At 42.7% G+C, this 23,609-nt stretch overlaps 1 protein-coding gene across 3 annotated transcripts in view; it reads left to right on the top strand.

Moving 5' to 3' along the window:
- itgb4 (integrin, beta 4) overlaps positions 1-23,609 on the top strand; it is a 174,965-nt gene that overhangs the window by 94,581 nt on the left and 56,775 nt on the right. For all 3 annotated transcript variants that reach the window (XM_088000376.1, XM_088000377.1, XM_088000378.1), the window contains exons 25-28: positions 1,866-2,045; positions 2,840-2,991; positions 6,311-6,518; positions 15,200-15,312. In XM_088000376.1, coding sequence (XP_087856502.1) covers positions 1,866-2,045; positions 2,840-2,991; positions 6,311-6,518; positions 15,200-15,312 — 653 coding nt within the window. The remainder of the gene's footprint in view (positions 1-1,865; positions 2,046-2,839; positions 2,992-6,310; positions 6,519-15,199; positions 15,313-23,609) is intronic.

A 23,609-nucleotide genomic window follows, 5' to 3' on the forward strand; every position in this document is an offset into this window, starting at 1 on the left:
GAAATGGATCCCTCCAGGACTACAGGGAGAACTAGCCATTTGGATACAGACCTGGCTCAAAGGTAGAAGAAAGAGGGTGGTGGTGGAGGGTTGCTTTTCAGACTGGAGGCCTGTGACCAGTGGTGTGCCACAGGGTTTGGTGCTGGGTCCAGTGCTTTTCATAATTTATATAAATGATTTGGATGTGAATGTAAGTGGCATGGTTAGTAAGTTTGCAGATGACACCAATATTGGAAATGTAGGGAAGTGAAGAATGTTGCCTCAAAGTACAACAGGATCTTGATCAAATGGGTCAATGGGTTGAGGGATGGCAGATAGAGTTTAGTTCAGATAAATGTGAGGTACTGCATTTTAAAAAGGCAAATCAGGGCAAGACATACACTTATTGATAATGTCCTGAGGACTGTTGCTGAACAAAAAGACTATAGATCCTTGAAAGTAAAATCACAGATAGATAGAATAGTGAAGGTGTTTGGTATGCTTACCTTTATTGGTCAGTGCATTGAGTATGGGAGTTGGGAGGTCATGTTTTGGTTGTACAGGACATTGGTTAGGCCACTTTTCGAATACTGCATGGAGTCTGGTCTCCTTGCTGGAGCAAGGATGTTATGAAACTTGAAAGGGTTCATAAAAGATTTACAAGTATGTTGCCAGGTTTGGAGGATTTGAGTTATAGGGAGAGGCTGAATAGGCTGGAGCTATTTCCCCTGCAGATCAGAGGCTTAGGGGTGACCTTATAGAGGTTTATAAAATCATAATGGTCACAGATAGACTAAATAGACAAGGTCTTTTCCTCAGGATGGGGAAGTCCAAAACTAGAGGAATAACATTTAAGGTAAGGGGAAAAGATTTAAAAGGGACCCAAAGGGAAGTTTTTTTCATGCAGAGGGTGGTACATGTATGGAACAAGCTGGCAGAGGAAGTGGTGGAGGCTGGTACAATTACAACATTTAAAAGGCATCTGGATGGGTACAAGAATAGGAAGGGTTTAGAGGAAAATGAACCAAGTGCTAGCAAATGGGACTAGATTAATTTAGGATGTCTGTTTGGCATTGACGAGTTGGACTGAAGGGTCTGCTTCTGTGATGTGCATCTCAATGATTCTATGAATGCAGCTGACTGTATGGAGTGGATTCCCAGGACTGTAGTTGACTCCATGGTGTGGATCTCCAGATTGTCATTGACAGTGTGGAGTGGTTTGCTAGGACTGGAGGTGATAGCATGGAGTGGACTGCCAGACTGGAGGGAATTGTACACCGTGGTTTACTAGGACTAGTAAACTGACTATGTGGAGTGGATCACTAATAGTGGGATTGGCTATGTGGAGTGGATCACTTGCACTGGAGTTGACTGTATGGAGTGGCTCACTGAGCAATTTGGGAACATGGCGTATGGAGTGGGTCACTAAGACTGGAGTTTACTAGATGGAATGGATCTTAAGATTTGCCATTAAGTACACCATACCATGATTGTGGCAATAGTGGTGAGAGCTGGAAATGTGTTGCTGGAAAAGCGCAGCAGGTCAGGCAGCATCCAGGGAACAGGAGAATCGACGTTTCGGGCATAAGCCCTTCTTCAGGAAAGCCCTTTCCTGAAGAAGGGCTTATGCCCGAAACGTCGATTCTCCTGTTCCCTGGATGCTGCCTGACCTGCTGCGCTTTTCCAGCAACACATTTCCAGCTCTGATCCCCAGCATCTGCAGACCTCACTTTCTCCCAATAGTGGTGAGAACTGTGTAAGCTGAATGGATTTCAGTCTCCTCTCAGGTCTCTCCCTACGTGAGGGACCTAGGGTGTAAGAGGAAGTAGCTGAGTGTATGGAGCAAATCTGAAAGCCGCCATCTGTGTTCCTTGCTGTCTTGGCAGATGCTCACGGGCAGGTGGAATTCCAGGATGGTGTCGAGTCCATTGATGTGCGGGTCCCACTCTTTGTGAAGGATGAAGATGACGATGAGAAGCAATTGCAAGTGGAGGCTGTTGATGTTCCAAAGGGGAATGCAGAGATTGACCAGCCATTTGTGTACATCACCATGATCAAACAGGCCTGTACGTCTTTAGGAATCTCAGATGGAACCAGATGATTCCAGTTCAGTGTGGCCCCTGTCATTCAGCCCCTAAACCCCAATATAGTGCTCTCAGTTCCATCTTCATATTGATATATAATATTCTCAGGGTTACTTTGCCCACTATTTGTTTTTGAAGGGTTGAAAGCTTTTTGGCACTCTTTTCAACTGGAAATGGCATTACTCTCGGGCAGAGTTAAACTGATGGTGCATGTAGTTGTTGTCTGGTCACAGCAAGTGAACTGTGAAGGTATTCCTTGCGTAATGATGCATGTGTATGTTGATGCACTGTGACCCACAGTGGGGATCTTAGTCCAATTATTATTTGTTAACCCCTGACTGAGCCAGGAGGAACAAGGTTGATTGCAATTTTCCTAATGCTCTGTTATGTTTGTAAGCCTAGGGATTCAACCCAGTGCCTCCTCTGGTTAGGCCCCCAGAACGTCATCTGGGTCACTGGACTAGTCTAGTATAATACCACTAAGCCATTGCCTCCCCACTTCTAGTGCCATCTTCTCTCCTTTTCCCCAGTCCAGGCAGTGGCCATTTGCAATAGATAAATTTATACATTGAGTGACAGGAAGACATTCGAGTGCTGTAGGCATCTGAACCCCAACATGTTCTCACCCTGGCATTATTGTACATGCTCCCATGCTGGAGATTGACTGATGTAATTCTAGTGGAATACTGGCAGGGGGAGGTATCACAACATCGGTGAATTCTCGGTGCTAGTCTTTCCTGGCATTGTTTGACATGTGTACGTTTCTGTCTTTCCAGTAGCCAAAAGCATTATCACCTTCATGCACCCATCATACAGATACCAAAGGCAAGACAAAGTGGCCAAAATTCCCCTTATCCGGGAGATACAGGAGGATGGACGCACACAGGTCTCTTACAGGACAAAAGATCGCACCGCCAAGGATGGCAAGGTATGGCTGACACGTGTAGTTGGGGCTGTCCAAGATAGGCACAGTTCTCACCAGCCATTGCCTGTATCGATCATACAGTCTAGCTTGCATAGCCCTGAGGCCAGCATTTCACGAACTGGGAACCAACTAGAAAACCTTTAAATTCTGATTTCTCTCGCAGCAAAAGCAAATGACTTTCTGACCCAGCACAATTTGTGTATGGTCTCCTCACAGGTCAGGCAGGCCGTGAGTGTAAATGCCACTCGCCTATTCTCCTGAGGTTGGAGATGCCACTGTGGGGATCACCAGCTTCTGAATCTCCTTCCATTTTATTCTCATGTGTCAGTTCAAGCCTTATACCCCTAAAGCAAACCCACCAGGTCAGACAGTTTGTGACCATTGGGAAATGGAACAGGAGGAGGCTATTCAGCCCACTGAGCCTGCTATGCCATTCAATTAAGTCAATTAGGATAAGGGAGGCAATGACTAGATTATTAATCCAGAAACCCAGGTAATATTCTGGGGATCTCAGTTCAAATCCTGCCACAGAAGATGGTGGTATTTGAATTGAATAAAAATCTGGAGTTAAGAGTCTAATTATGACCACAAACCCCTTGTCAGTTGTTGACCCATGTGGCTCACTAACATTATTTAAGAAAGGAAACCGCTGTCCTCAATTGATCTGGCCTACATTAATCTCCAGCTCCACAGCAAGGTGGTTGCCTCTTAACTGCCCTTCAGGGATGAGCAATAAACACTAGTCCAGCCAGTGACACCGATATCCTGTGAATGCATAAAAAAAGTCATTTTCTGATCATCTATCTCAACACTACTTCCCTGTGCTATCCTCATATCCTGTCGAGCTCTGTCCAGAATCTATTCAAAGATTGAGTTGACATAGTCCTCGGGCGTGGACAATTCCAAAGATGAATTATCCTTTTAATAAAGAAATTCTTCCTACCTCTGCCAGAATTTCTAAGTTTCAATGAAGTCAACCCTTTTCTCATTCTCCTTGAAACTCTACGGTATACATATCCAGACGCTCATCTCTCCTCATAAGTCAATTCTACCATCTCATGAGAACGACCTGATAGCACGGTGGCTCAGTGGCTAGCATTGCTGCCTCAGCACCAGAGACCTGGGTTTGTTTCCAGCCTTGGGTGACTGTCTGTGTGGAATTTGCACATTCTCCCTGTGCGGGTTTCCTCTCCAGGTTAGGTGAACTGGCCATGCTAAAGTATCCAGGGATGTGAAGGTAGGGATGGTCTTTGGGGGGCTGGTATGGGCAGAATGGCCTGCTTCCATACTGTAGGGATTCAATGAAGTCAAGTGTTAAATATATTGACATCTTCAAATTTCACTAGTGATGCATAATATGGCTAAAGTATGGCTAGGGGAGCGAGAGGTGAGTTGGGCCGGTTTCTAAATTTTTTTCAAGGCATGTGGGTTGGTTCCACATTTGAGGGAGTCCAAAATTAGGGGCCATTATAAAGGATAATCACTAACAAATCCGATGAAAATTTAGGAGAAACTTTTCTGAGAGAGTGCTTGCTACCACATTGAGAGTGAATAATATAAGATGGCTTTAGGTGAAGTCAACATAGTCCATAAGGCTGCTATCTCATCAGAGAGACATCACTGGTGGTAGTTTAACCTGAGGGTCACCATAGCTCAGGCAAGGGGCAAAGGGTAAGGTTGAGGTCTTCATGGTGACCTCAGCCAATGTAGGAATTGTCCTGTCATGCTGTATCACAAACTAGCAGTCCAGCCAACTGAGCCATTTGGCCCCAAAGATTATTTAAGTGGTAGCTAGATAAACAGCTGAGGGAGACAGGAATAGAAGGTTACACTGAGGTGGTTAAAGTAGTGTAGGAGAAGTCTACTTTAGAGCACAAATATCAATATAGAACTGATATGCCAAATATTTTTTTTGTGCTGTAAATTCTATACGAAACAATTCTGCAGATACGATGTTTTGGGAATGAGACATCAAACCTGCCTTTCCACTGACTGTAAAAGATCTCTGATCACAAATTCACAGATGAGTTGGGAAATTCTGCCAGTGTCCCAGCTAAAGTTTATCCTTCAAGTAACATCATAAAAATGCAAGCGATTTGGTCACAATCATATTGCTAAATTTTTGGGAGCTTGCTATGCACTAATTGACTGTTGTGTTTCCTGCTTTATAATAGTGGCTACCATTCAGGAATTGCTTTGTTGTCTGTAATAGCTGTGAAGGAGCCCAGAATATTTTTGATGCCATCGTGAAATGCAGGAGTTCTTCTGTATTAGCCTTCCATATGATCATAACTGATCTTCTCTTTCATCCCCAGTTCCCCATCTGCTTCCTACATTCCTCACTCCCTCAAGTTTGAAAAAATCTATCTCAGCCTTAATCAACAACCGAGTTTCCACAAGCATTTAGTGTAGGTCATTCCTAAGATCCAGAGGTCTCAAATTGAAGATTTCTCCTTGCCTCAGTCTTAAATGATTGATCCCTACCCTAAGACTGTGCCCCTGTGTTTGAGATTCTCTTGCCAGGGGAAGTAACTTCTCAGTGTTGACCCTGTCAGGCCCTTCAGAATCTTGTAGGTTTTAATTAAAGCACATGTCAAGTCTGGTCTGTCTGTGTGAGGATGCCACTTTTTAGAAAATGTTCACTAAAAGATAAAGTTTATAGGACGTGGCTGCCCTTTTTGAACTATATAGATGCAGATTTATCAGCCATATTGGTCAGGGCTTTTGTGTAGTCATGAGGCCTGTGTCTGGCGGGTCGGGGGCCCCTGGAAGGAAGAATTCCGAACAAATACGTATATGCCTACAGATGCTCCATGTGATGGAGAGCTTTGGTGTGGTAACTTAATTTAATTTAATTTGCCTTGGTTCAACTCGGTTTAATTTAGTTTTTTCTATTTAGTTATTTATTGAATTGTAGCTTGCGTAGTTTTTTTTCTCTTTGTTCTTTTTTCTCAATTGTTTGTGGAGTAGAGTAGTAGTTTGTTTACTGTTATTGCTGTTTATTATAAGATTGTTATACTATTCTGTAGTAATTTTATAATTTTGTAAAAAATTCAAAATTTTTTTCTCGATAAAATATTCACAAAAAAAGATAAAGTTTTCAACAATCAGGACTCCTACAATCTCTAGCAACCCCAAACTCAACATTGCTAAATAAAAATCATGAATGGTGATAACAGATCCTTCTCAATCTCTTTATACCTCTCCAAGGCCTTAACATTCTTCTTGGAGTGTGGACAAAATACTGTAGCTGAGGCCTAACCAGTGAAATATAAATTCCTACGCTTCCACCTCTTAGATCTTGCTTTTCTGTCCCTTGTAGGATTACATAGCAACAGAGAACCATGTCACATTCCAACCCGGAGAGACTCGCAAGGAGATTCCTGTTGTTCTGTTGGAGCAGACCGAGATTGATACCTTGCTGGGAAATGAGCAGGAGAAAAAATTCTGTATGGAGCTCTACAATCCCCAAAATGGAGCAAAGATTGGGAAGTATCCTGAAACGAATGTCATCATCACTGATGATAATGGTGTGTTTAACTTTTGCCTTGTTTGTTGCATAACTTTTTATGTTCCCACTTGGTCACTGACCATCACCTCCTCCCCCAAAACAGAATGACCCAAAACCAGATTGTTCCTGATCACGTGGGCTCTGATACAGGCCACTGTTCAAGCAGATCTTGTGTGTGAACTGAACTGTGTCACCTCCCACAGACACAGACAGTCCTCCCACAGACACACCGACCAGGCAACCCACATCCAGGCACACACCTTCCAAAATGCCCTCCCACAGACACAAACCCAGCACACAGCCCTCCCATAGACACACATCCAACAAACAGCCCTCCCACAGATACACACACATACACAGCCCTCCCACAGACACACACCCATACACAGCCCTCCCACAGACACACCCATACACAGCCCTCCCACAGACACACCCAGCACACAGCCCTCCCACAGACACACACTCAACAAACAGCCCTCCCATAGACACACACCCAACAAACAGCCCTCCCACAGATATACACACATACACAGCCCTCCCACAGACACACACCCAGCACACAATCCTCACACAGACACACATCCATATTCAGCCCTCCCACAGACACATTGCATTCCCAGAGACACACACCCAGCACACAGCCCTCCCCCAGACACACACCCAGCACACAACCCTCCCACAGATACACACACATACACAGCCCTCCCACAGACACACTGCACTCCCAGAGACACACACCCAGCACACAGCCCTTCCACAGATACACACACACATACATAGCCTTCCCACAGACACACTCCCAGCACACAGCCCTCCCACAGACACACACCCATACACAGCTCTCCCACAGACACACACCCATACACGCCCACCCACATGCACCCATACACAGCCCTCCCAAAGACACACACTCACATCCACCCACACTCACCCACATCCACATGCAAACTCTACCCATTCCAGCACCCTCTCCCCCACACCACATGCAAGGACCACAATTAAACATCCTCATGTTGGCACACAGTCACATCCTACATGTCTACATACAGCATTTACAGATTTTCCATAAGAGGGTATTCATTCCTCTTATAGCTCAAAGGTGCTGAGGCAAAGTATCCTGCTACAAATTGTCTAGAACTGATCCTGGAAACTTCTTCCAGTTGATCAGTGATCAAGTGATCATGGGAAGACAGCTGAATTCCACTTTTTATTACACTAACAGTAATACAAGATTCAAACTTGCATTACTATAATTTCACACCAATTCAGAAGTCCCAGGAAAGTAACACATAAACATTACATTAACGTTGTCCTGGCTCCTGCTCCTCCCAGAGTCTACTGGAAATCCTGGGTAAATTTCCGAAGGGTGTCACAATTAGTGGCTAAGGAGCTCTGTATGGGGTCTTCAGCATATTACACAAGGCTACTTCTGCTCAGATTGTCACAACACAAAACTCATCAGAAATGGATGGACAACAACAGCACATGACCAACTAAACAGCTCAGATGGATGACACATGTTGCATTTGCAGTTTTTGAATCATTTGATGAAACTGTAATCCTGCTCAGGGTGACAGATATGTGCGCGTGAATGATTATCTGTGTCTTTATTCAAGCATATGTCTGTGTGCATATGGGCATGTGTTTCTATGAGGCTGTGTGTGTGGCCGTATGCCTGAGTGTGTGCCTGGGTCTTTGTGCGTGTGTGTGTATATGTGTAACTGACAGCACATGCAAGTCTGTGTGCATGTATGTATATGTGTGTAGGTTTGTGTGTGTCTGTGTGATTATGTGTAAATGTTTTTATGTGTGCATCTATGTTTACATGTGTATGTGTGTAAACATGTAACTGATATTAGATTCTGGGTATCCAAGATGGAGGATGGGAAAAATTTCTGACTGTAACAGGCTGTTCCTTTTTTGAGTTATTTTAGGTGTTAGAGATGATTTCCTCTAATTCCAGGAGCAGCAATTACTGTTGCATTGTTTTGGAACTTTGGAGAAAAAAAAAGTCAAAACAACAGCACTTTTACGAGGCAGAAGAACAGATAAAGGTAGCACATGGTGAGGTCAGTGCAGGAGAGAGGGAGAGACAGAGAGAAAAAAAACCCACAGTCCTAACTGACTCAGCAGTGAACCTGCACAGTTACTGCCTTTGCTGTTTGAATTCATGGATCGCTGGACATCAGAGTGCGTCTGGGAAAATTAACAAACAATAAAATTCACAATTGATCTTGGAGGAACCTGTTTGGGAGAGGTCACAGCACAGAAACAGATAACTGAATATTTTTAAATGTAGCTTACAGAAAGTCTGCAGTAGTGAGTAGAGTCGGTTCTTTCTTGATTATATGTTTTACTGAGCTATGTCTCTTGATTTAACTTAAAGTATAAGCCGTAAGTATTAGTTAGCCTGGAGAAGTGTTTTGTAGAGGAATAAGATAGTGCTATTTTCTGGGTCTGTAGATTGGAAGAAGCAAAAATGGCCCTTAGTAAAGTGATATGCTTTTCTTGTCAGATGTGGGAGTTTAGGGAGAGCTTATGTGTTACTGAGGATTATATCTGCAATAAATGCCATTGGTTGTGAATCCTATCAGTTTGAATGGATCAATTAGAGAGACAGTTAGAAGCAATGAGGAATTTATGAGAGCAAGGGAATGTGATGGATGGCAGTTATAGGAAGGGAAAAAAATTTGCAGATACAGTCACATAACTCCAGGAAAGGTAAGAGAGGTAAGCAGGTAGTGCAGCAGTCTTCTGTGGCTATCCCATTTCATACAAGTATGCTGTTTTGGAAAATGTAGGGGGTGATGGATTCTCAGGGGAATGTAGCATGAACAGCCAAGTTTCTGGCATTGAGACTGGCTCTAATGCAATGAGGGGTACATTGGGTTCCAAGAGATCAATTGTGTTAGGGGACTCTCTAGTCCGAGACATTTCTGTGGCCAGCAGTGAAAAATCAGAATGGTGTGTTTTCTCCCTGGTGTGAGGATTAAAGATGTCTCAAAGGGTGCAGAATTTCTCAAGGGGGAGAGGTACCTGTACAAGAAGGACAAATTTCACCTGAATTGGAAGGGAACTAATATACTGGCAGGGAGATTTGCGAGGACTGCTCAGGAGGATTTATACAAGTAAGGTAGGACCCAGGGAAATAGTGAGGAAAGAGATCAATCTGAGACTGGTACAGTTGAGAACGGAGGCAAGTCAAACAGTCAGGGCAGGCAGAGACAAAGCAGAGAACAAGGTAGGACTGATAAATTAAACTGCATTTATTTAAATGCAAGAGGTTTAACAGGGAAGGCAGATGATCTCAGGGCATGGTTAGGAACATGGGACTGGGATATCATACCAGTTAAGAAACGTGGCTCAGGGATGAGCAGGACTGGCAGCTTAATGTTCCAGGTTACAAATGCTACAGGAAGGATAGAAAGGGAGGCAAGAGTGTGGCGTTTTTGATAAGGGATAGAATTACAGTTGTACTGAGGGAGGGAGGATATTCCTGGAAATACATCCAGGGAAGTTATTTGGGTGGAACTGAGAAATAAGAAAGGGATGATCACCTTATTGGGGTTGTATTATAGATCTCCTAATAGTCAGAGGGAAATTGAGTAACAAATTTGTAAAGAGATCTCAGTTACCTGTAAGAATAATAAGGTGGTTATGGTAGGGGATTTTAACTTTCCAAATGTAGACTGACACTGCCATAGTGTTAAGGATTTAGATGGAGAAGAATTTGTTAAGTGTGTACAAGAAAATTTTCTGATTCAATATATGGATGCACCGACTAGAGAAGGTGCAAAACTTGACTTATTCTTGGGAAATAAGGCAGGGCAGGTGACTGAGGTGTCAGTGGGGGAGTACTTTGGGGCCAGCGACCATAATTCTATTAGTTTTAAAATAATGATGGAAAAGGATAGACCAGGTCTAAAAGTTGAAGTTCTAAATTGGAGGAAGGATAATTTTGACGGTATTAGGCAAGAACCTTCAAAAGCTGATTGGAGGAAGAGATTTGCAGGTAAAGGGACAGCTGGAAAATGGGAAGCCATCACAAATGAAATAATGAGAGTCCAGAGACATTATATTCCTGTTAGGGTGTTAGGAAATGCTTGTAAATGTAGGGAATGCTGGATGACTAAAGAAATTGAGGATTTAGTTAAGAAAAAGAAGCAAGCCTTTGTCAGGTATAGACAAGATACATCAAATAAATCCTTAGCTGAGTATAGAGGCAGTAGGAGTTTATTTAAGAGGGAAATCAAGAGGGCTAAAAGGGGATATGAGAATAGCTTTGGCAAATAGATTAAAGAGATTCTGAAGGGTTTTTACAAATACATTTTTACAAAAGGATAACTGGGAAAAGAATAAGGCCCCTCAAAGATCAGCAAAGGCAGCCTTGTGAGGAACCACAGGACTGGGAGAGATACTAAACAAGTATTTTGCATCAGTGTTTAGTGTGGAAAAAGGTGTGGAACATATAGAATGTAGGGAAATAGATGGTGATATCTTGAAAAATGTCCATATTACAGAGGAAGAAGTGCTGAATGTCTTGAAATGCATAACAGTGGATAAAACCCTAGGACCTGATCAGGTATACTCTAGAACTCTGTGGGAAGCTAGGAAAGTGATCGCTGGACCCCTTGCTGAGATATTTGTATCATCGATAGTCATAGATGAGGTGCCGGAAGGCGGAGGTTGGCTAACGCGGTGCCGCTGTTTAAGAAGAGTCATAAGGACAACCCAGGGAACTATAGACCAGTGAGCCTGACATTAGTGGTAGGCAAGTTATTGGAGGGAATCCTGAGGGACAGGATGTACATGTATTTGGAAAGGCAAGGACTGATTAGGGATAGTCACCATGGCACGTCTCACAAAGTTGCTTGAGTTTTTTTGAAGAAGTAGCAAAAAGGTTGATGAGGGCAGAATGGTGGATGTGATCTATATGGACTTCAGTAAGGTGTTCGACAAAGTTCCCCATGGGAGACTGGTTAGCAAAGTTAGGTCTCATGGAATACAGGGAGAACTAGCCTTTTGGATACAGAACTGGCTCAAAGGTAGAAGACGGAGAGTGGTGGTGGAGGATTGTTTATCAGACTGGAGGCCTGTGACCAGTGGAGTGCCACAAGGATCGGTGTTTATGTATGAATGAGACTGCGTATGGGTCCACTACTTTTCATCATTTGTATAAACGATTTGGATGTGACCAGAAGCGGTATAGTTAGTAAGTTTGCAGATGACGCCAAAATTGAATGTGTAGTGGACAGCGAAGACAGTTACCTCAGATTACAACGGGACCTTGATCAGATGGGCCAATGGGCTGAGAAGTGGCAAGGTGGAGTTTAATTCAGATAAATGCGAGGTGCTGCATTTTGGGAAAGCAAATCTTAGCTGGACTTATACACTTAGCGGTAAGGTCATAGGGAGTGTTGCTGAACAAAGAAACCTTGGAGTGCAGGTTCATAGCTCCTTGAAAGTAGAATCGCAGGTAGATAAGATAGAGAAGAAGGCGTTTGGTATGCTTTCGTTTATTGGTCAGAGTATTGAGTACAGGAATTGGGAGGTCATGTTGCGGTTGTACAGGACATTGGTTAGGCCACCGTTGGAAATATTGCATGCAATTCTGGTCTCCTTCCTATCAGAAGGATGTTGTGAAACTTGAAAGGGTTCAGAAAAGGTTTACAAGGATGTTACCAGGGTTGGAGGATTTGAGCTATAGGGAGACGTTGATTAGGCTGGGGCTGTTTTCCCTGGAGTGTTGGAGTTTGAGGGGTAAAATCATGTGGGCAATGGAAAGGATCAATAGACAAAGTCTCTTCCCTGGGGTGGGGGAGTCCAGAACAAGAGGGCATAGGTTAAGGGTGAGAGGGGAAAGACATAAAAGAACCTGAGGGGCAACTTTTTCACGGAGGGTGGTACGTGTATGGAATGAGCTGCTAGAGGAAGTGGTGGAGGCTGGTACAATTGCAACATTTGAAATGGGTATATGAATAGGAAGGGTATGGAGGGATTATGGGCCGGGTGCTGGCAGGTGGGACTAGATTGGGTTGGGATATCTGGTTGGCATGGATGAGTTAGACCGAAGGGTCTGTTTCTGTGCTGTACATCTCTATGACTCTATGACTGTGTGTGTGTGCATTCGAGAGTGTGTGTGCATGTGCGTACATGTATGTGTATGTGTGAGTGAGAGTGCATGTGTGTGTTTATGTGTGAATGAGACTGCGTATGTTTGTGAGTGAGAGTCTGTAAAGGTGTACATAAGAAGACATAAGAGTGTAAGACATATGCTCCTTTAAACCTGTTCTACCATCCAGTAATATCTGAGTTTTGAGCTCTATTTTGGGTGGCACGGTGGCAAAGTGGTTAGCACTGCTGCCTCACAGCGCCAGAAACCCAGGTTCAATTCCCGCCTTAGGCGACTGACTGTGTGGAGTTTGCACATTCTCCCCGTGTCTGCGTAGGTTTCCTCCCACAGTCCAAAGATGTGCAGGTCAGGTGAATTGGCCATACTAAATTGCCTGTAGTGTTAGGTAAGGGTATGGGTGGGTTGCGCTTCGGCGGGTCAGTGTGGACTTGTTGGGCTGAAGGGCCTGTTTCTGTAATCTAATCTAATTTTGCTCTTCCTTGAGTCTTGAGTATATTCAACAATTGAATTTCCACCACTCACTGGAGTAGACAATCTAAATAATTTGCAATTATTACATTCCTTTGAGAGAGCAATAATAACAGAAGCATTTGAACTTTAAGTTAGTTGTTAAAAATTGATTTTACATTTTAAGGTTTTTACTACAATATAAAACTAAAATCAATATTGACTAAAGTTTTTTGTCGGCAAATTATTCTTTAAATCACAAAACAGAAGCTTTTCATCTTTTCTTTCAATGCAGCTGATAAAACACATTTCATGTCTATTCTTTATACTGACCTTTACTTAGACATGCAATTTTCCCAGAATCAGTTTATAATAATTCATCGTTCCTGAAGGTTTGCTTCTGTTCTGTTCCTTTCTCAGCCCCTGGTAACTTCTACGCCCAGAATTGTTCTTTACTTTGGAAGTCTTACTGGGGATCCTACCTCTCCAGCATTATTCAGGGAAAGCTTGCAGCTTCATCTTAACTCCTCATTAATTTGGTCTTTTCAATCATGTCCAAGCTTCCACTTGCATTCTGGCACAATGAGCCATTGAGACTTCTTATCTCTAGCTGCTTTTTGTCATGTGGATCTAACCCACCTGTTTGTGACATTTAATGATTTTTAGGAAAGCCTGTAACCTAATCCTTTACAATGGCTTCTGGTGAACCCATCCTCATGGCAACATGAATGACATGGACCTTGTATCCAGGTAGTAATGCTAATAGACACCAAATCCAAATTATCGTGGAACCAAATGGCATTTTGAGTAAAGCCTTTTACAACCTGACACTCTTAACTCTTACTGGCTTAACACTTAACACTTTAAAAATCATCATTTAATTTTTGGGTGTCCTATCATCCATACCTGTTATCAGGCAAACTTCAGTACAGGTCAGATGACTCCCTTCTTTTTACCCAAAAATTAATAACCCACTCCAAAATATCGTAATCTTATGAATTACCAATTGTAATAACACTTTGAGTGAAAAAATGGAATTTTACCTCAGTCCTAAATAAGACAATGAACACTAATTCTAGGCAGTCTAGACAGGGGAAAAATCTTCCAACTCCCATGCTCCCTGCCAATCCCTTAAGGATTTTATATGCTTCAGTGAGATTACTTCCCATTCATCTAAACTCCAGCAACTCTACGTCTGTCTACTCGACATCTCCTCATAAGACAATCCCTACATTTTATGAACAAAACCAGAAATTGCTGGAAAAGCTCAACAGGTCTGGCAGAATATATGGAGAGAAATAAGAGTTAACGTTTCGGATCAAGTAACCCTACATCTCACAAATCAGTTTTGTGGCCATACACTGCAGTCTATTGAAGACAAGTTTGTCCTTCCCTATGTACAGAGATCCAAATCGTACACAGTATTTCAGATGTAACCTCACCCTAAATAGTCACAGTAAGACTTCATTAATATAATTCCCCGGATAATAAAGGCCAATATTTGCTTTCCTGTTAGCTCTTGTACCTGCATATTAATCTTGTGTGATTCTTAAAGGATCCCGGATTCCTATGAATTTTATCATTTTCCACTATTTCACCATTTAAAAAACATTCTGTTTTTCTAGTTTTTTACTGAAATAGATATTCTACATGTTTCCCACATTTTGCTTATGAATCTTATATGTCTTAAACCGTCCTCAAAGCTTCCAACTTCTTTTAACTAGCTTTGTATTGCCAGCAAATGGGTATGTTCCATTTAGTCTCCTCATCCAAGTCATTGATATAGATTGTAAATGGCTCAGGTCAAGGCAGTGTTATTTGTGATTCCCTGCTGATTACAGCCTGCCAAATTAGACTTGTTTATTCCTATGTTCTCTTTTGTGTCTGTTATTTAATCCTTAGCACAAGCTACCTTTGTGAACATGAGTCACTAAGTGGAAGATGGCTACATTGGTTGTTTTATGTGCCCCACATAATTAGATATAAATAGTTTGAGGGCACAACTTGAACAACTCACAGAGTGCAAAACCAAGTGGTTCATTGTTCTGTAATCTGATGCCTGATTGACTCAGAGGGTGCGTGCTGATGATATTTTTTAATACCACTGTTTCATGTCACAGAGAGGCAAATCCCGATTGACACCCCACCATTCAATCTGAAAGCTCATCCAATTGACAGCAGAAGAATCCAGCTGAATTGGAACCCACCCCTGGGTGAGCCATCAGGATATAGGGTAAGACTCACACTGTTCCAGGGCTAACTGAACCATCAGTTTAACACACTGCCCATCAAAAACGGAAATTGCTGGAGAAATTCAGCAAGTCCAGCAATATCTGTGAAGCGTAAACAAAGCTAATGTTTCAAGTCTAGCAGGTCAGTGGACTTGAAACTTTAACTCTTGTTCTTCTCTCCAGACCTGCTGAATATTACACTGCCCATCAAATCCAGTGATAGTTATGACATTTAGTGTCACCATTGAAAACCTTTTAGGTATCCATCACATATTCAAGGTTAAAAGAGACCTTTGGAAGGGATTACAATCTATAGCTGGTTAAACACAAAGCAACACAGCAAGGATGAAGAGGGGGAGGGAAAGACCCAGATGTGGTGACACAATATGGCCATAACTGACACTGGATTTAATTAGTTGAAAAGTATGGCGCTGGAAAAGCACAGCAGGTTACACAGCATCCAAGGAGAGTCGATGTTTCAGGCATAAGCTCTTCATCAGGAATGAGAGGATGGGCAGTGTAGTAACACAAAGAAGATATGGGACATATGGGCATGAAAAATTAGAATCAACAAAAGTAACTTTGACAGATAACCCCCTATGTACAGACATTAACTGAGCAATATAACTAACTGAGCAATAACATAATTGACTAGCATTATAACTAACTGAGCAATAACGTAACTAACTGGATAATATGACTAACTGAGCAATATAACTAAGTGGTTAACATAACAAAATGGGCAACAATATGCAGATTCAGATACCACCGACAGGAAGGGAATGGGTGACAACCAGGTAGAGCAGGAGGGCTAAGCAGGCAGTGCAGGAATCTTCTGTGGCGAGATGGACCAGGCCAGACTCCTTCAAAACGTTTTTAAGAAAGTAGCCCAGACCCTAATTTTTTTAGTTCTAGGCAGATGTAATGTAGATATTCCAGGAATGATGCAGCTGGTCAAACCACTCAGTTTTGAACAAAACAGAACTAATTTACAGGCTACCGAATGAAACACCAACTAAAGACAACAGAATATAGAATAACTTAGCCTATCTGAAAACCCAACCAACTCTTTCACAACTTGATGATGCTGTTCCATTTTCCTGCAACATCTCCATAAACACACCCTTTGGTAGAAAAGGTAAATTTGAACCCAGATTCTTACAGGAGAGATGGTAAAGAGAGAGGATCAGCCAGGGATCATTTGCTGAAGCATGAAACTTCTTTTTACTGTAGCTGCAGTCCCCAGCAGTTTCTAACTGCTATAACTCAGCCAAACTAGAAAAATCCCTTAACTGGGAGAACTGGCCACTCCCCTTTCATTGTACAATAGTTCTTAAAAAAAACCTAAAGGTCTCCCCTGATTGTGAACTTCAACAGTCACTGGTAGGCATGTCGGCACCTCTGTCTTTCACAACCCCTTTTGAAAAGTACCAAGGACAACATAACCTTGTTAAAGGAACAGCATCATCACAGTGACTATTCCATTGCAAAACAGGTAAACCATTTTGGATACTGTTGAAGGGAATGGTCTCTCAGGGAATAACAGAAGCAACAAAATTCATGGCACCACGATTGGCTCTGTTGCAGAGAGGGAGAAATAGGCATAGAAATGCTATAGTTCTAGGGGATTCAGTTGTAAGGGGAATTGTCAGGCATTTTCGTGGCTGCAAATGAGAGTCCAGGATGGTGTGTTGCCTCTCTGGATGTCACAGTGCGGTTGCAGGACATTCTGGAGGGGGTGAGCGAACAGCCAGTGATTGTGGTACACATTGTTACTAATGACATAGGTGAAAAAAAGGGATGACGTCCTAAAAGCAGAATATAGAGAACTAGGAAGAAAGTTGAAATGTAGGATCTCAAAGTAATCTTAGGATTACTACTAGTGCCATGAGTTAGTCAGAGTAGAAACAGCAGGATATATAGGATGAACACATGGCTGAAAAGATGGTGTGGGGGTGGGGGGATTCAGATTCATGGGGTATTGGGTCTGTGGGGAAGATGGGACCAGCACAAACTGGACAAGTTACACCTGGGCAGGACCAGGACTGATGTCCTATGGGGGGAATACTTAATAGAATAGTTGGGAGGGTTTAAACTAGTGTGGCAGGGGAATGGGAATCAGTGGCGTAGGGCAATAGATGTAGAAATGTAGAAACCAAGGCAAACAATAACTGAGAACAAAAAAAGCAGGGAAATGCTGCTGAAAAGAACAGGGAGGTGGTCTGAAATACATGTGTTTCAATGCAAGAAGTATAATTGACAAGAGAGATGAACTCAAGAGCTTTGGAACTGGTTGAAAAAGGGACAGGACTGGCAGCTGAATGATTTAGATATTTCAGATGTGATAGAAAGGGATGTAAAAAGGATGGGGACTTCCATTACTGTTAAAGGAGTATCTCACAGCTGTACTGAAGGAGGATACATCAGAGAACTCGTGCAGCAAGGCAATATGTGTAGACCTTAGGGATAGGAAAGATGAAATCACAATGCAGGGATAAACTACAAGCTTCCCAACAGCCAGCAGGATATTGAAGAGAGAATATCTCGACTGATTTTGGAAAGATGAAAAAACAGCAGGGCTGTTGTGGTTGATGATTTTAACTTTTCCTTTATTGACTGGGACTCACTTCATGTTAGGGGCTTGGATGGGGCAGAATTTGTAAGGACCGTTCAGAAGGGTTTCTTGACACAGTATGTAAACAGGAGAAAGTATGGACTACAGATGCTGACAGTATGTAAACAGTCCAACTAGGGAAGGCATTATATTGGATCTAGTTTTGGGAAATGAGCCCAACCAGGTGAATGAGGTTTCAGTGGGGGAGCATTTCAGGAGTAGTGACCATAATATCACGAGTTTTAAGATACTCATGAATAGGGCTAACAGTAGTCCTCGGCTGAAAGTGCTACACTTTCAACAGTATTAGGCAGGAACTCAGAGAATGTTGTTTGGATGTGATTGTTTGAAGGTAAATCCACGTGTAGTATTTCAAACGACAGTTGATAAGAGTTCAGGAGCAGCATGTTCCTGTGGGAATGAAGAATAGCTATGACAAGTTACTTGAACCTTAGATGACCAGAGATGTTATGACTTTGGTCAAAAAGAAAAGGGAGGCATAGATAAGGCCTAGGAGGATGGAAACTGATAAAGCCCTTGAAGTATGTAAGTAGGAAAAAACTTAAATATGGAATTAGAAGGGCATAAAGGGGTCATGAAAATTCATTAACAAACAGATTTAAGGAGAATCTCAAGACTTTTTACACATATATAAAAACAAGTAGCCAGGGAAAGGGCTGGTCCACTCAAGGACAAAGGAGCCAGAAGAGTAGGTGAGGTCCCAAATGAATACGTTTTGTTGGTATTCACTGAAGAGAAGGAATTGATGGAGGAGGAAAGAAGTGTCAAATTTCTAAACTAAATTGCTATTAAAAAGGAAGAGGTGTTATGAGTCTTAAAAAGTATTAAGGTAGATAAGTCCCTGGGTCCTGATGGATCTATCATTGAATATTGAGAGGGAGGCAAGAGAACAAATTGCTGGAACATTAACAGACATCTTTGTATCCTCTTTGACCATATGTGAGATCCCAGAGAACTGGAGAATAGCCAATGTTGTCCTATTGTTTAAGAAGGGTAACAGGGATAATCATGGAATTACAGGCCTGTGAGACTGAAGTTGGTGGTGGGGAAACTATTGGAAAAGGTTCTCAGGGAGAAGATCTATATGCACTGAGAAGCGAATGGACTTACTAGTGATAGACAGCATGGTCTTTGGGCGAGAGGGGTGGTCATGCCTCACTAACTTGATTGAGTTTTTTGAGGAGGTAACAAAGATGATTGATGAGGGAAAAGAAGTTGATATTGTCTACATGGATTTCAGTAAAGCTTTTGACAAGGTCCCTCATGGTAGACTGGTACAAAAGGTAAAGTTTAAATGAAAAACTTTGGCTTTTATTCTCCATTCCTTTCTGGCTACAGGAGTGGCATCAGAAGACTCAGAAGTACTGTTACTTAACAGGGCAGATAGGGATAAATGGGGAATTTTTTTTGTAATTCATTACTGGGATGTGAGTGTTGCTGGCTGGCTATCAGTTATTGCCCATCTCTACTTGCCTTTGAGGAGGTGGTGGTGAGCTCCCTTCTTGAAACACTGCAGTCTAAATGCTGTAGGTTGACACACAAGGCAGTGAGGGAGGGTGTTCCAGGATTTTACACAGCAACAGTGAAGGAATGGTGATGCTGAGGGGCTTGGAGGAGAACTTGCAGGTGGTGATGGACACTTAGAACACAGTTAGCTACACCTTTATAGTGATCAACTACTGGGAAAGAAATTGAGAATATCGATCATCAGTGAGAGATATATGGATCAATCAAGATCAGTTAGTGTGGATTTGATAAAGAATACCTGCAAGACTATCTTAATTGAATTTTTCAAAGGAAGATCAATGAAGGTTGCAGGTTTGACATAGTCTTCACAGATTTTAACAACACTTTTGACAAAGACCCATCTCTGGCAGACTGGTCAGAAAACTAAAAGCTAAGGTAACAAGTTGGATCCAAAACTGGCTCAATACCAAGAAACAATGAGTCCTTTAGTGACTGGAAGACTGCTTCCAATTGGATCCTGAAGGGCTTAGTACTCATCCTTGCTGCTCATGGTACATATCAATGATTTAGACTTAAATGCAAGGTTGCAAATTATGTAATAATTGACTGTGTGATTAATCATGAGGAACAAAGTTGAAGACTGCAGAAAAATTACAATGGATTGGTTGGATGGGTAGAAAAGTGACAAATAAAATTCAGTCTGGAGAAGAGTGTGTTTACAGAAGGAAAACAAAGCAAAGGAATACACAAAATTCTGGGACACTGATAGGTGTAGTGGAAGTGAGGGATCTTGGAGTGAAAGTCCAATAAACCCTAATGGTAGGAGACAGGTAGAAGTGGTTAAGAAGGGACACAAGATACTTAGCAATAGTCTAAAGTATGAGGAGGCAGGGGGTTATGCTGAAACTGCATAAAAATATAGTTAATCAGCAGATAAACCACTGCATAAGGTTCTCATCACTACAAAACAGGAAGGATGCAGTCTTTTGGAAAAGGTACAGAGGAGATTTCTGAGGATGTTGCACGACTGTAGAATTTTAGCAACGAGGAATGATTGAATTAGCATTGGTTGTTTACAACAGGTCAGACTTGAGAAAACCTTATGAAATCACAAAGGGTTTAAACAGAGTGGACACAAGGACCTATTGTCCTTAGAATCATAGAGATTTGTAACACAGAAAAAAGGTCCTTAGGCCCATCATATCTGCACCTGTTGAAAACAAGCACCTAATGTGTTCTATTTTCCAGCACTTGGCACATACCCTTGTATGTCTTGATATCACAAGTGCACACAATTAAATGCTTCTTAAATGTTCTGAGGGTTCCTGCCTCTTCCACCTTTATAGCCAGGGAGTTCCAAATTCCCAGCAGCCTCTGGAAATATTGTCTACCCTATCTATGCTCCTCATTATTTGATACATCTCAATCATATCCCCTCTTAGTCTCCTCCTTTCTAAGGAAAACAACCTCAGTCTGTCCAATCTCTCTTCATAACTGAAACTCTCCATCCCATACAACATCCTGGTAAATCTCCTCTGCACCATCTCCAGTGCTATCACATTCACCTATAATGTGCACTCAAGTGCAACCACATCACTTCTATAATGTGGATTCCAGAACTGTACACAATATTCTAGTTGTGGCCTAATCAACATTTCATAAAGTTCCAGCATAACCTCTCTGCTCTTAAACTCTAAGCTTCAGTAAATAAAGATAAGTCTCCGATATACTAGCACTCTTTGGGGGGGTTTAAACTAATTTGGCAGGGGGATGGGATCCAGACTTGTAGTCCAGCAAGTAGGCTAGCTGTTTGTCAGGATGTCCAAGAATGTAGGGAGGCTGTGAAGAAGGTAGCACTGACAGGGAATACTTGTGGACACAGAGATGGGTTCAAGTGCGTACACTTCAACGCAAGGAGTATCAGAAATAAGGTGGGTGAACTTAAGGCGTGGATCGGTACCTGGGACTACGATGTTGTGGCCATCACGGAAACGTGGATAGAAGAGGGACAGGAATGGTTGTTGGAGGTTCCTGGTTACAGATGTTTCAGTAAGATTAGGGAGGGTGGTAAAAAAGGAGGGGGGGGTGGCGTTGCTAATTAGAAATGGTATAACGGCTGCAGAAAGGCAGTTCGAGGGGGATCTGCCTTTGGAGGTAGTATGGGCTGAAGTCAGAAATAGGAAAGGTGCAGTCACCTGGTTGGGTGTTTACTATAGGCCCCCCAATAGCAGCAGAGATATGGAGAAACAGATTGGGAAACAGATTTTGGAAAGGTGCAGAAGCCACAGGGTAGTAGTCATGGGCGATTTCAATTTCCCAAATATTGATTGGAAGCTCTTTAGATCACATAGATTGGATGGGGCGGTGTTTGCGCAGTGTGTCCAGGAAGCTTTTCTAACTCAGTATGTAGATTGTCCGACCAGAGGGGAGGCCATATTGGATTTGGTACTCGGTAATGAACCAGGACAAGTGATGGGCTTGTTAGTGGGTGAACATTTTGGTGATGGTGACCACAATTCTGTGACTTTCACCTTGATTATGGAGAGAGATAGGTGCGTGCAACAGGGTAGGTTTTACAATTGGGGGAAGGGTAATTACGATGCTGTAAGACAGGATCTGGGGAGCATAGGCTGTCAGGGAAGGATGTCGTGGAAATGTGGAACTTTTTCAAGGAACAGATACGACGTGTCCTTGATATGTATGTACCTGTCAGGCAGGAAAGAAATGGTCGTGTGAGGGAACCTTGGTTGACAAGGGAGGTTGAATGTCTTGTAAAGAGGAAGAAGGAGGCTTACATAAGGTTGAGGAAACAGGGTTCAGACAGAGCAGTGGAGGGATACAGGATAGCCAGAAGGGAGCTGAAGAAAGGGATTAGGAGAGCTAAGAGAGGGCATGAAAAATCTTTGACGGATAGGATCAAGGATAACCCAAAGGCATTTTATGCGTATGTGAGAAACATGAGAATGACGAGAACGAGGGTAGGTCTGATCAAGGACAGTAGTGGGAGACTGTGTATTGAGTCGGAAGAGATAGGAGAGGTCTTGAATGAGTACTTTTCTTCAGTATTTATGAACGAGAGGGACCGTATTGTTGAAGAGGAGAGTGTGAAACGGACTGATAAGCTAGAGGAGATACTTGTTAGGAAGGAAGATGTGTTGGACATTTTGAACAACTGGAGGATAGACAAGTCCCCCGGGCCTGACGGGATATATCCTAGGATTATGTGGGAAGCAAGAGAGGAAATTGCAGTACCGTTGGCAATGCTCTTTTCGTCTTCACTGTCAACAGGGGTGGTACCAGGGGACTGGAGAGTGGCGAATGTTGTGCCCCTGTTCAAAAAAGGGAATAGGGATAACCCCGGGAATTACAGGCCAGTTAGTCTTACTTCGGTGGTAGGCAAAGTAATGGAAAGGGTACTGAGGGATAGAATTTATGAGTATCTGGAAAGACACTGCTTGATTAGGGACAGCCAGCACGGATTTGTGAAGGGTAGGTCTTGCCTGACAGATCTTATTGAATTCTTTGAGGAGGTGACCAAGCATGTGGATGAGGGTAGAGCAGTGGATGTAGTATACATGGATTTTAGTAAGGCATTTGATAAGGTTCCCCATGGTAGGCTTATGCGGAAAGTCAGGAGGCATGGGATAGAGGGAAATTTGGCCAATTGATAGAAAACTGGCTAACCGGTCGAAGTCAGAGAGTGGTGGTAGATGGCAAATATTCAGCCTGGAGCCCAGTTACAAGTGGAGTTCCACAGGGATCAGTTCTGGGTCCTCTGCTGTTTGTAATTTTTATTAATGACTTGGATGAGGGAGTCGAAGTGTGGGTCAGTACATTTGCAGATGATACGGAGATTGGTGGATTTGTGGATAGTGAGGAGGGCTGTTGTCGGCTGCAAAGAGACTTAGATATGATGCAGAGCTGGGATGAGGAGTGGCAGATGGAGTTCAACCCTGCCAAGTGTGAGGTTGTCCATTTTGGAAAGACAAATAAGAATGCGGAATACAGGGTTAACGGTAGGGTTCTTAGTGAGGTGGAGGAACAGAGGGAACTTGGGGTCTATGTTCATAGATCTTTGAAAGTTGCCACTCAGGTGGATAGAGCTTGTAAGAAGGCCTATGGTGTATTAGCGTTCATTAGCAGAGGGATTGAATTCAAGAGTCGTGAAGTGATGTTGCAACTGTACAGGACTTTGGT

Source organism: Chiloscyllium plagiosum, unplaced genomic scaffold (genome assembly GCF_037043375.1).
Source record: "Chiloscyllium plagiosum isolate Xiang-an unplaced genomic scaffold, Cpla_swu_hap1 HiC_scaffold_25, whole genome shotgun sequence".
NCBI lineage: Eukaryota > Metazoa > Chordata > Chondrichthyes > Orectolobiformes > Hemiscylliidae > Chiloscyllium > Chiloscyllium plagiosum.